An 11753-nucleotide genomic window follows, 5' to 3' on the forward strand; every position below is an offset into this window, starting at 1 on the left:
CTCAGGAATGGGCAGGATGGCTTAAAACAAGATTTATATATCCCTGAACACTGGGGGTGGGGGTGGGAGGTGGGGGTGGAGGAAGTTTAGTGGAAAAGGTAGCACACTTCCATATGTCACAAATACTAGGCATCACTATAGTATAAACATAAAAATAGTCCAATTGTCATCTTACAGAGTGATCAAAGGGTAACATGTCACTAAAAGAGTTAGTGGTGAAAAAGTAGCATTGCTACTGATAGGGGTAAACTAGCTGTTTTAAGATAAATTTAAAATGGCCAAATTACTAAATTGCAAAAATGAGTTTATCAAAATTACATTAAAATAATGGAAGCTCCTTACTAATTGATACAACGTCACCAATACATTTTTTCCATAATTGACTGAAACAAAACAAGTTTTAAAACAACTGTTCAGAAGAAAGAAGTATATGTGGAAAGAATTTAATGAAATACCAGTTTATACAAGAAATATCAGTTTCTCTACTTGTGGGCTCTTAAAATGGCACAGATCTCACTCAATATGGCCTCTGAAGACAAGACATCATTTCTGGTTATTCTTCTTTTCCCCCTCCCCCCAAACACATAAGGGTAGCTACTCAGTGCTCTGTTTCCTGGCAGGAAATCCTTGCCCCATCTTTTAACTCTGTGTCTAAAGTAATACCAGAGACAAAAACAATGTCAAGTTAGTTGGATCTTTTTAGATTTACATTTCCCAAATGCCAGGCTCTCAGTTTCTAGGCACACAGAGAAACCACTGGCCAACTTACCCTGAATGTTCCCTACAACTCTGATAGGCACCCAAAACAGCATCAAGCTGACTAAGGGAGTGGGGGGGGGGGGGAGAGAGAGAGACACACACAGACATGTGTAGATATATTTTAAACAAAGCATTCAATGTGTGTCACATCAGCTCTGCAAATCCACAGTGGGGGCTGAACCCCTTTGAGGGCAGGAACCGACTGCCCATCTGTGCTGTAAAAGGCTACACACCTTTATAATTGGGGCTGGGGACTATATTCTCTCTCATACTTCAGACTCTCCCCGCAACCCAAATAGTGTCTTCTGTCCCCACCCCAGAATGATATGAGTACAGCCCCACCCCCCCTAAACCGAGAGCCCCTGGAACTACCACCCCCACTCTTCCTCCAAGGGCAAAGGAAATCTCTTTCTCCCGGCCCCCAGCTTTATAGAACCGGCCTCCTCCAAGAGGGAACAACTCGGAAATGGAGACTGTCCGAAGCCTGAGGCCTAGAGATGGAGGCAGGGACACAGGCTAGAGCCCGCTGCAATGATCCCCTGTCACCTGAAAGCCCTGAGTAAGGCAGGGCCAGCCCCCGACCTCCACTGGGCCAGGCCGGAGAGAGACCACCTCCGCCCCATTGTTCCCCGCACCGAAGCCCAGGACCCGCACTCACCGCACGGCTGGGCTCCCAGCAGCAACAGCTTTTCTCAGCTCCGGGACACGGGGCTGGCCGCCACCACCACCGCCTCCAGCACCGGCAGCAGAGGCCGCCTGGCCGCCGCCACCTCCTCCCCACGACCGGCTGCTACTGCTGCCTCTGCAGCAGGGGCCATCTTGTGCGTCTGCCGCCTCCCCCCGGGACTGCTCCTCCCTCCCCCGGCCTGCCTGGAGCTTCTTCCCCTTTCTTCCGCCTCCCCTTCCTGCCGCGGGAGGCCAGGCACCGCCAAGGGGGAGGAGGAAAGCAGAGTCCCTAGCGGGGGCTACACTGCTCCCCGGCTAGGGACAAACGTTGCTAACCACCCCCACCCCGGCTGCTTGGCTTCCCCCCTCACTTAGCCGCGCCTTCTAGCGCAAGCTTGGCTGTAGCCTTTCGCACCCACCCTGGCTGTTCCCCAAACAACAACCAGGCCCTAGCCCTTTCTGGGAAGGAGACACGCAGGTGAAACCGCCTGGCTACTCCCCCTCCTTCTCTAGCAACAACACCCCCACACACGTATTTCCGAAGGGGGAGGGAGATTAATAGGTGCCCTTCCCCCAACGCTTTCTTTCGCCCTCCTCTCCCAAACGTCACCCACGCTTCTGGGCAGGGGATGGAGAAAGATTAATGACTCCCCACCCCTTATACTCAAAGGGAACCTTCCATAAGTGGAGGCTTCAGCAGTTAGTGTTGTTAGGCCTATGCATGCCAAGTGTCCTAGCTTGGGAGTAGGATGACCAGATGCCCCGATTTTATAGGGACAGTCCCGATATTCGGGGCTTTGTCTAATATAGGTGCCTATTACCCCCCACTCCCTGTCCCGATTTTTCACATTTGCTATCTAGTCACCCTACTTGGGAGAAGTGAGTCCTTGGTTCCCTTAGCAGAAGGGCTACACTGTGACACCTTTTTATATAGCTGTTAAAATAATTTAGAACAAAGGTAAGATATTTCAGCGTCCCCCTAAAGCAGGGGTAGGCAACCTATGGCTTTGGCACGCGAGCTGATTTTCAGTGGCACTGGGCTCTGCATTTTAATTTAATTTTAAATTAAGCTTCTAAACATTTAAAAAACCTTATTTACTTTACATACAACAATAGTTTACAGAGTAGCAGCCGTGTTAGTCTGTATCCGCAAATACAATAGTTTAGTTATATATTATAAACTTATAGAAAGAGACCTAAAAACATTAAAATGTATTACTGGCACGCGAAACCTTAAATTAGAGTGAATAAATGAAGACTCGGCACACCACTTCTGAAAGGTTGCCGACCCCTGCCCTAAAGGATTAATTTGTCACATAATACCTAGCATTGCAAGCCTGTTTCTTTGGGGATTTTAAAGTACTTTCCAAGCATTGATGAAGCCTCACTGTATTAATTAGTTAGCAAATGTCCAAAGTTTAGAAGATTTAAACTGCTTTGTGAGAGCTAAATATTATTATTAACTACACCTCTGTTTTACAGATGCATAAACTGAGACATATAGGTTGTGACTTGTTCAAGGACATACTTGCAATAGAAACCAACAGTCCTTACTGCCCAGTCGTGTGCTATAAATACTAAACAAATCTGGACTTCAGTTCTGCAATTGGCTCTGTGTGATCACCCAGGTGAAATATCGGGATGCGGGGGGGTGGGGGGAGGGAGAGGGGAAGGGGCGGGGCGCAAAAAAAAAAAAGCTGCCAGAACTCCACGCCCCGCCCCACCAACAGCTTGCCTCCGCTCCGTCTCGGAGACACTCTGCGGCAGCTTGGCTGCCGTGGGCCCGTGCCCGCCCGGCTTGCCCCCCCCCAAACACAAACACACACACACACACACCCCTGCACAGACACCGGTCACCCCGCCCCACGCACACACACAGAGCCCTGCACAGCTCCACTAGTCACTAGACCAGCCCCTTTCTCAGCTAGCAGCGCTGGTGTCCCCAGACCAAAGCTCCCCAACCCCTGTGCACCCCATGAGGAAAGCCAGTCCTCCTTTCCGGTTCCCTGGGGCCACTGGACTGTCCGGGACTTGACCCCAAGCTAGATTCAAGTCCAACACACCCAGCAAGCAGCGCCCCGGGCCAACTTCCAGCGGTGGCTGGGCCCGCAGAGCCGGAGGGTGGCGCAGCCCAGCGTGGAAGGTATCTCGGGCTGGGCGGCCTGCGGGGGCAGGTTTGAGAAACCCCTTCCCGGGCTGGGGGCTGCTCCGGTTGCTGGCGTGCAGGGCCAGGCTGGAGGGGGCCGGGCAGCACTGCGTGCAGAGAGCGGCACTACGACACGGCGTTTGCAGGCCTGGGCTGGGCTCGGCTGCCGGCGGAGGGGCCCTGGGGCGGCTCGAGAGGCAGGCGAGGTCCCAGGAAGACGCGCGGCCGCGGAGGGGCTGAGCTCCTGCCTCGCCTCGGGAACCCCTGGCGTGAAGGCTGAAAACGCGTCTCGCTCGCCCCAGCCCAGGCCGGGCCCCTCCCGCCGCCGCTGCTCACTACCCAGCCCAGTGCGCCTCATCCCTGCGGCGGGACGGGCAGGGGACCAGCTCCCCCACCCGCTAAGGAAGAGGCTCTGCACGCCAGCGGCCAAGCTCCGGCTTCCGGTCCCTCCTCAGTCACCCGCCCCACACGCTGAGCCAGCTGCGGCCAGGGTAGCAGACCGGTCTGGCTGCAGTGTGCCCAGAGAGTGCTTGGGGAAGAGGCGGGGTCAGGGCAGGGATTTGGGGAGGGATCCAATGGGAGAAAGAAGGGGCGGAGTCGGGGCGGGGGGCGGGCGCAAGCGCCGGAGCGGAGGGCAAAATTGTTTGTTTGTCCAGTGTCCCGGCCGAACATCAGTCGGGACGCAGGACAAACAAGCAAATATCGGGACAGTCCCGATAAAATCGGGACGTCTGGTCACCCTAGATCAGACCCCAGTGCCCACATGGAGTTCCATTGACTTCAATAGGGTCTTCAGACCCATTTTCAGGATCAGGGCCTTATACTATTTCATTTCACTCTATCCTTTCAGAAAGTTAATTGAATCACACTGTATTTTAAAAATGGGTTTAAAACACATCTTTATCCCTCCTTGTCTACAAATTGCTTTCTTACTTAGGTGCTTCAGAACTATATTATTATTTATATTATACCACGCATGGACCAGGACCCCAGTGTGCTAGGCACTGTATAAACAGAACAAAAAACTACTCTTTGCCCCAAACAGCTTACAATTTAAGTATAGGACAAGAGACAACAGATGGACACAGTTCAACAGGTGCTAATAATTAGGCTTGGCAGGATTAGATTCTTTAATTAGTAAATAGCATTTTCACACACACTGACAAATAAATATTTCCATCAATAACATTCAGAATTTACAGATAGGTAAAGTAAGAAAATGTGGCTTGAGAATTATCCTTAAGGATAATTACTTTGTATATTTTGACATTCAATGTTGACAATTTGCCTTTTTAATGGTTCTAAGCTTTAACCTCATTGTCAACTGTCATTAAATAATTATATGATCCACCTATTATTAATTTCCCACAACTATGAAAATTTAAATTGATATAAATCTAAAAAAAACCACAATTTTCTGCAACTGAAAATTTAAATAAAAATAAAAAATGCTTTCAAATAAGCTAATATTATTCATCAGTTATAAAAAATGAATTTTGCCAAACCTACTAACAATGTTTTTAATTTATTTTGGTCAGTGTCAAGTATGACTGGCCTCTGAGAGAGACGAGTCCCATGCACCTGGACTGATCACCTGCTGTCTAACTTAGGGGAAGGCACCTGGACCTTATAAGACAGCTATAGGTGAGTGTTGACAGTTGCCTTCAGGAAGTAAGAATGCCCCTGCAGGGGGCTGAGTTAGTAGGGAAAGATACAGGGAGGGAAGAGAGTATTTGGTCTTCTCCACAGGCCTTTCCCCCAGTGGTGTTTTCCCTCTGCTGACTCAGGGCCCTGTAGGTGCTTTCTTATTTCCCTGCATGCAAACGCTGACACCCACATACAGCTATTTTCTTCTTTATGAGGCCTTGGCTACACTCGGGACTTCACAGCGAGAGAGAGAGCTCTCGCAGCGCTCTATGTATTCCACGTCTCCGAAGGGAGTAGCTTGCAGCGCTGCGAGCGAGCGTGCAGCGCTGCAGGCACTGATTACACTGGCGCTTTACAGCGCTGTACTCGCTGCGCTCAGGGGGGTGTTTTTTCACACCCCTGAGCGCAGCAAGTTGTAGCGCTGTACAGCACCAGTGTAGCCAAGGCCTAAGGCCTAGGTGCCTTTCCTTAAGCCCAATTGGGCAGCAGGTAATCTGTCCAGGGGCACTGGACCCTGCTCCCTCTTAAAGTCCTTATGGGACATTCAGCGTCCCTGAGCTGAATGGTTCTAAAGCAGACGGGGGCAAACTATGGCCCGCGGCCACATCCGGCCCACGGGACTGTCCTGCCCGGCCCCTGAACTCCTGGCCGGGGAGCCTAGTCCCTGGTCCCTCCCCTGCTATCCCCCTTCCCCGCAGCTATGCCGCTCTGCAGGCCACGCTCTGGCCCGTCGCTCCCACTGGGCAGCATGGGGAGCGCAGCTGTCTCTGGCCGGGTGTCACGGCTGCGAACTCCTGCTGCTGGTAAGGGGGCGGGGAGCAGGGTGGGTTGGGTAAGGGAGTGGGGAGTCCTGGGGGCAGTCAGGGAGGAGGGGGCGGTTGAAGGGGGTGGAGGTTCTGGGGGGTGGTCAGGGGATGGGGAACAGGGAGGGTTGGGAGTGGGAGACCCGGGAGGCCTGTCGGGGGGCAGGGATGTGGATGGGGTCAGGAGGGCAGTCAGGGGACAGGGAGATGGGGGGTTGGATAAGGGGGTGGGATCCTGGGGGACAGTTAGGGGTGGGGGGTCTTGGGAGAGGGTGGTCAGGGGATGAGGAGCAGAGGGTGGTTGGATGGGGGTGGGAGTCCCGGGGGGGGCTGTCAGGTGGCAGGGGTATGGATAGGGGTCAGGGGACAGGAAGCAGGAGGGTTGGATAGGGGGCAGGGGTCCTGGGAGGGGGTGGTCAGGGGACAAGGAGCAGGGGGGGGTTGGATGGGTTGGGAGTTCTGAGGGGGACAGTCAGGGGGCGGGAAGTGGGAGGGGGCAGGGGCCAGGCTGTTTGGGGAGGCACAGCCTTCCCTACCTGGCCCTCCATACAGTTGCGCAACCCCGATGTGGCCCTTGGGCCAAAACGTTTCCCCATCCCTGTTCTAAAGTGTTACCCCTGTGGTAGTCTATGCCGATATGGGGCCTGAAAAAGTTGTAGTTGTGTACAACTTAATTAACTATGATAGCGTAATGAACCTATTCAATCATTATGGGGGACTGTATTCATCCCCAGTTCAATATCTAGCCAGCACGGGACTCCATAACCTCCTGAGTACAGGAAAGAGAAGGGATACCTGAGGTCAGAAGTGGTGACCTGGCTCATGTGGAAGTACAATGCTTCATGTAAACAGGAGAAGGCTGGAGACAGCAGCCTGAGAGCTGGTCAAAGAGAGAAGACTAGTTAGCAGGTAGCCTGAGGGTTGGGTCAAGTCAGATGGTTGTGGGCACAGGACTAGTAGTACATCTGCAGCAGGAGCATACACAGGTGTGGTCTGCAGGCAAAAGGATATTGGGAAAGGATTACACTGGAACTCACAGGTCTAGACACTTAAAAATTAGGTCAACCTAGCTACGTCACTCAGGGCTGTGAAAAATGTTGCGCCATGGACACTGTAGTTAGGTCAACCTAAAACCTGTTGTAGATGTGGCTGCCAACCAACTACCACCTCTTGGAGAGATGGATTAACTACATTTAGGGTATGTCTACACTACGGGATTAATCCAAATTTATATAATTCGGATTTGAAAAACAGGTTGTATAAAGTCGAAATGTATGCGGCCACACTAAGCACATTAATTCGGTGGTGTGCGTCCAAGTACCGGGGCTAGCGTCGATTTCTGCACCGTTGCACTGTGGGTAGCTATCCCATAGTTCCCGCAGTCTCCCGCGCCCATTGGGATTGTGGGTTAAGATCCCAGTGCCTGATGGGACAAAAAACATTGTCGCAGGTGGTTCTGGGTACAGCCTCACCTCCTCCCTCCCTCCTCCCTCCCTGCATGAAAGCAACGGACGGCAGACAACCATTTTCGCGCCTTTTTTCCTGGGTGAGTGAACACTGCAGACTCCATACCACGGCAAGCATGGAGCCCGCTGAGCTCAAGACAGCAGTCATGAACATTGTAAACACCTCGCGCGTTCTCGTGGAGTTTATGCTCAGCCAGGACCAGAAAAACGAGGCGAGGAGGCAGCGGCGGCGGCAACGCAGCGACAAGCATGATGAGGACATTGACATGGACACGGACACGGATACAGAATTCTGTGAAACCACGGGCCCCGGTGCTTTGGAGATCATGTTGTTAATGGGGCAGATTCTATCCATGGAACGCCGATTCTGGGCAAGGGAAACAAGCACAGACTGGTGGGACCGCATAGTGTTGCAGGTCTGGGACGATTCCCAGTGGCTGCGGAACTTTCGCATGCGTAAGGGCACTTTCATGGAACTTTGTGACTTGCTGTCCCCTGCCCTGAAACGCCAGAATACCAAGATGAGAGCAGCCCTCACAGTTGAGAAGCGCGTGGCGATAGCCCTGTGGAAGCTTGCAACGCCAGACAGCTACCGGTCAGTCGGGAATCAATTTGGAGTGGGCAAATCTACGGTGGGGGCTGCTGTGATGCAAGTAGCCAAAGCAATCACTCAGGTGCTGCTACGAAAGTTAGTGACTCTGGGAAATGTGCAGGCTATAGTGGATGGTTTTGCTGCAATGGGATTCCCTAACTGTGGTGGGGCGATAGACGGAACCCATATCCCTATCTTGGCACCGGAGCACCAAGCCACCGAGTACATAAACCGCAAGGGGTACTTTTCAATGGTGCTGCAAGCACTTGTGGATCACAAGGGACGTTTCACTAACATCAACGCGGGCTGGGCGGGAAGGGTTCATGACGCTCGTGTTTTCAGGAACACTACTCTGTTTAAAGGGCTGCAGCAAGGGACTTACTTTCCGGACCAGAAAATAACCGTTGGGGATGTTGAAATGCCAATAGTTATTCTTGGGGACCCCGCCTACCCCTTAATGCCATGGCTCATGAAGCCGTACACAGGCAGCCTGGACAGGAGTCAGGAGCTGTTTAACTACAGGCTAAGCAAGTGCAGAATGGTGGTAGAATGTGCATTTGGCCGTTTAAAAGGTCGCTGGCGATCATTATTGACTCGCTCTGACCTCAGCCAAAGAAATCTCCCCATTGTTATTTCTGCTTGCTGTGTGCTCCACAATCTCTGTGAAAGTAAGGGGGAGACCTTTATGGCGGGGTGGGAGGCTGAGGCAAATCGCCTGGCTGCTGATTATGCGCAGCCAGATACCAGGGCGATTAGAAGAGCACACCAGGAAGCGCTGTGCATCAGAGAAGCTTTAAAAACCAGTTTCATGACTGGCCAGGCTACAGTGTGAAATATCTGTTTGTTTCTCCTTCATGAAAACCCGCCCCCTTTATTGACTGATTTTCTGTAAGGAACCCACCCTCCCCCTTCCCCCAGCTTTCTTTCAAACCAAATAAAGTCACTATCATTTAAAAATCATTTATTCTTTATTAATAGATTAGAAAAAGAGGGAGGGAACCCGGGTGGTATTTGGGAGGAGGATTGCTGGGAAGGAAAAAGCCACAAAGAAAAGGTTAAAAAAATGACAGCCTTTTGCTTGGGCTGTCTACTGGGGTGGAATGGGAAGGTGTACGGAGCCTCCCCCCCCCCGTGTTCTTACACGTCTGGGTGAGGAGGATACGGAACATGGGGAGGGGGGAGGGTGGAACAGGGGCTGAAGCGGCAGTCTGTTTTCCAGCAGCCGTTCCTGAAGCTCCACCAGACGCCGGAGCATGTCTGTTTGCTCACACAGCAGCCCCAGCGTTGCATCCTGCCTCCTCTGGTCTTCCTGCCGCCACCTCTCATCTCGAGCGTCTCTCCTCTCCTCACGTTGGTCCCTCCTGTCCTCACGTTGGTCCCTCCTGTCCTCACGTTGGTCCCTCATGTCCTCACGTTGGTCCCTCCTGTCCTCACGTTCACTGGCTTCTTTCCTATACTTTGAAACTGTTTCCTTCCACTCATTCAGATGAGCTCTGTCACTGCGGCTGGATTCCATAATTTCAGAAAACATCTCGTCTCGCGTTCTCTTCTTACGACGCCTTATCTGTGATAACCTTCGGGATGGAGGAGGGAGGCTTGAGGAATTTGCAGCTGCTGTAGGGAGGGGAAAAAAGAGAGAATTGTTTAAAAAGCTACATTTTGCAGAACAATGCTTATACTCTTTCATGGTGACCAACACTATTCACATTACATAGCACATGTGATTTCTGTGCAAGGTCGCATTTTGCCTCTTAATGCTGAGTGCCTGTGGCTTTGCTGCTAGAGATCACAGGTCTGGGCAACAGAATTCGGCTTGCATGCGGCCATGGTAAGCCATTGTCTTACAGCTTCTGCGCCCTCCTTTCCCACATACCAAGCATAGCCTGTAGAGTGCTGCGGTTTTTCTGTTAACATTCAGCAGCAGCAGCAGAAAACAAACTAACCACCCCCCCTCTCGCCATGAATTCTCTGGGATGATCGCTGTACCCCTCCCCCCCACCGCGTGGCTGGTATCAGGGAAGATCTCTGCAGGCACCAAACTAACCACCACCACCCCGCCGCCGCCCCCCTCCCGCCATGATTCTCTGGGATGATCACTGTACCCCTCCCCCCCACCGCGTGGCTGGTATCAGGGAAGATCCCTGCAGACACCAAACTAACCACACACACCCCGCCGCCGCCCCCTTCCCGCCATGAATTCTCTGGGATGATCACGGTCCCCCCCCCCACCGCGTGGCTGGTAACAGGGAAGATCCCTGCTAGCCAAACGCGAAAAACTCAGGGCCAATTTCCCATCTGCGCTTGGCTAACTGCAGGGAAGGATTTATTTTCCGCCACAGGCAAACAGCCCAGTAGGAACGGCACCTCTGTCCCCTTAATTAAGTTCCCGTATTTCAACCAGGTTACCAGGAGTGATATCACTCTCCTGAGGATTACACAACAAGATAAAGAACGGATGTTGCTTGAATGCCAGCAAACACCGGGACCATACGCTGCCAGGCTTTGTCAGGCAATGATACCAGATTACTTGCTGCAAGCATGGCGTGGTCAAGTGTCCTACCATGGAGGAGGGAATAAGGATGCACTGCCCAAAAACCTTCTGGCAAGGCTTTCGGAGTACCTCCAGGAGAGCTTCATGGAGATGTCCCTGGAGGATTTCCGCTCCATCCCCAGACACGTTAACAGACTTTTCCAGTAGCTGAACTGACCGCGAATGCATTCCAAGTCCTCAGGGCAAAGTAATCATTAAAAACCGTTTGCTTTTACAACAAGTTTTATATTTTAAAAGGTAAACTCACCTGAGGTCCCTTCCATGGGGTCAGAGTCTTGGGTACTGGCTTGGGAGGCTTGGGAGGGTACTTCAGTCAGGGTGAGAAAAAGATCCTGGCTGTTGGGGAGAACGGAGTGCTGTGTGCTCTCTGCAAGCTCATCCTCATCCTCCTCCTCCTCCTCTCCCCCATCGGCAGAATCCTCAGGCGTCACTGATGAGACTATCCCCGACCCAGAATCCACGATCACAGGTGGGGTAGTGGTGGCAGCCCCCCCTAGAATTGCATGCAGCTCGGCGTAGAAGCGGCATGTCCGCGGCTCTGACCCGGAGCGACCGTTTGCCTCCTTTGTTTTTTGATACGCTTGTCTGAGCTCCTTGACTTTCACGCGGCACTGCTCAGAGTCCCTATTGTGGCCTCTCTCCATCATGCCCTTGGAGATTTTTTCAAAAGTTTTTGCATTTCATCTTTTAGAACGAAGTTCTGCAAGCACTGAATCCTCTCCCCATACAGCGATCAGATCCAGTACCTCCCTCACTGTCCATGCTGGTGCTCTTTTTCGATTATCAGCCTGCATGGTTACCTGTGCTGATGAGCTATCTGTGGTCACCTGTGCTCTCCACGCTGGGCAAACAGGAAATGAAATTCAAATGTTCGCGGGGCTTTTCCTGTCTACCTGGCCAGTGCATCCGAGTTTAGATTGCTGTCCAGAGCGGTCACAATGATGCACTGTGGGATAGCTCCCGGAGGCCAATACCATCGAATTGCGGCCACACTATCCCTAATTCGAAATGTTAAAATCGATTTTGGCGCTACTCCGCTCGTCGGGGTGGAGTACAGAAATCGATTTAAAGGGCCCTTTACATCGAAATAAATAGTGTCGTTGTGTGGACGGTTACAGGGTAA

The 11753-nt window shown here is 52.1% G+C and overlaps 2 protein-coding genes across 6 annotated transcripts in view; both read right to left on the reverse strand.

Annotated features, from left to right (window-relative positions):
• The window catches only part of RC3H1 (ring finger and CCCH-type domains 1), a 104071-nt gene extending 102466 nt beyond the window's left edge, over nt 1-1605 (reverse strand). For all 5 annotated transcript variants that reach the window (XM_054036959.1, XM_054036962.1, XM_054036961.1 and 2 more), the window contains exon 1: nt 1418-1605. The gene's annotated coding sequence lies outside the window, so the exon portion shown is untranslated. The remainder of the gene's footprint in view (nt 1-1417) is intronic.
• Nucleotides 1606-9087: 7482 nt separating this feature from the next.
• LOC128842308 (SRRM2 protein homolog rsr-2-like) lies at nt 9088-11366 on the reverse strand. Its single transcript, XM_054038217.1, has 2 exons — nt 10878-11366; nt 9088-9693 (listed from the first exon to the last, which is right to left on the reverse strand). Exons 1-2 carry the CDS (start codon nt 11275-11277, stop codon nt 9167-9169), a joined length of 927 nt encoding a protein of 308 aa, XP_053894192.1. The 5' UTR covers nt 11278-11366; the 3' UTR covers nt 9088-9166.
• Nucleotides 11367-11753: the final 387 nt, after the last annotated feature.

The sequence above is a fragment of the Malaclemys terrapin genome, chromosome 8, assembly GCF_027887155.1.
Source record: "Malaclemys terrapin pileata isolate rMalTer1 chromosome 8, rMalTer1.hap1, whole genome shotgun sequence".
In the NCBI taxonomy this organism is placed as follows: domain Eukaryota; kingdom Metazoa; phylum Chordata; order Testudines; family Emydidae; genus Malaclemys; species Malaclemys terrapin.

Excerpts from the sequence above, each read along its gene's own strand:
- LOC128842308 (XM_054038217.1), bottom strand. The coding sequence starts at position 11,277 with ATGATGGAGAGAGGCCACAATAGGGACTCTGAGCAGTGCCGCGTGAAA. Across the intron at positions 9,694-10,877 it reads CCCCATGGAAGGGACCTCAG|CAGCTGCAAATTCCTCAAGC; the intron begins GTGAGTTTACCT and ends CCCTCCCTACAG.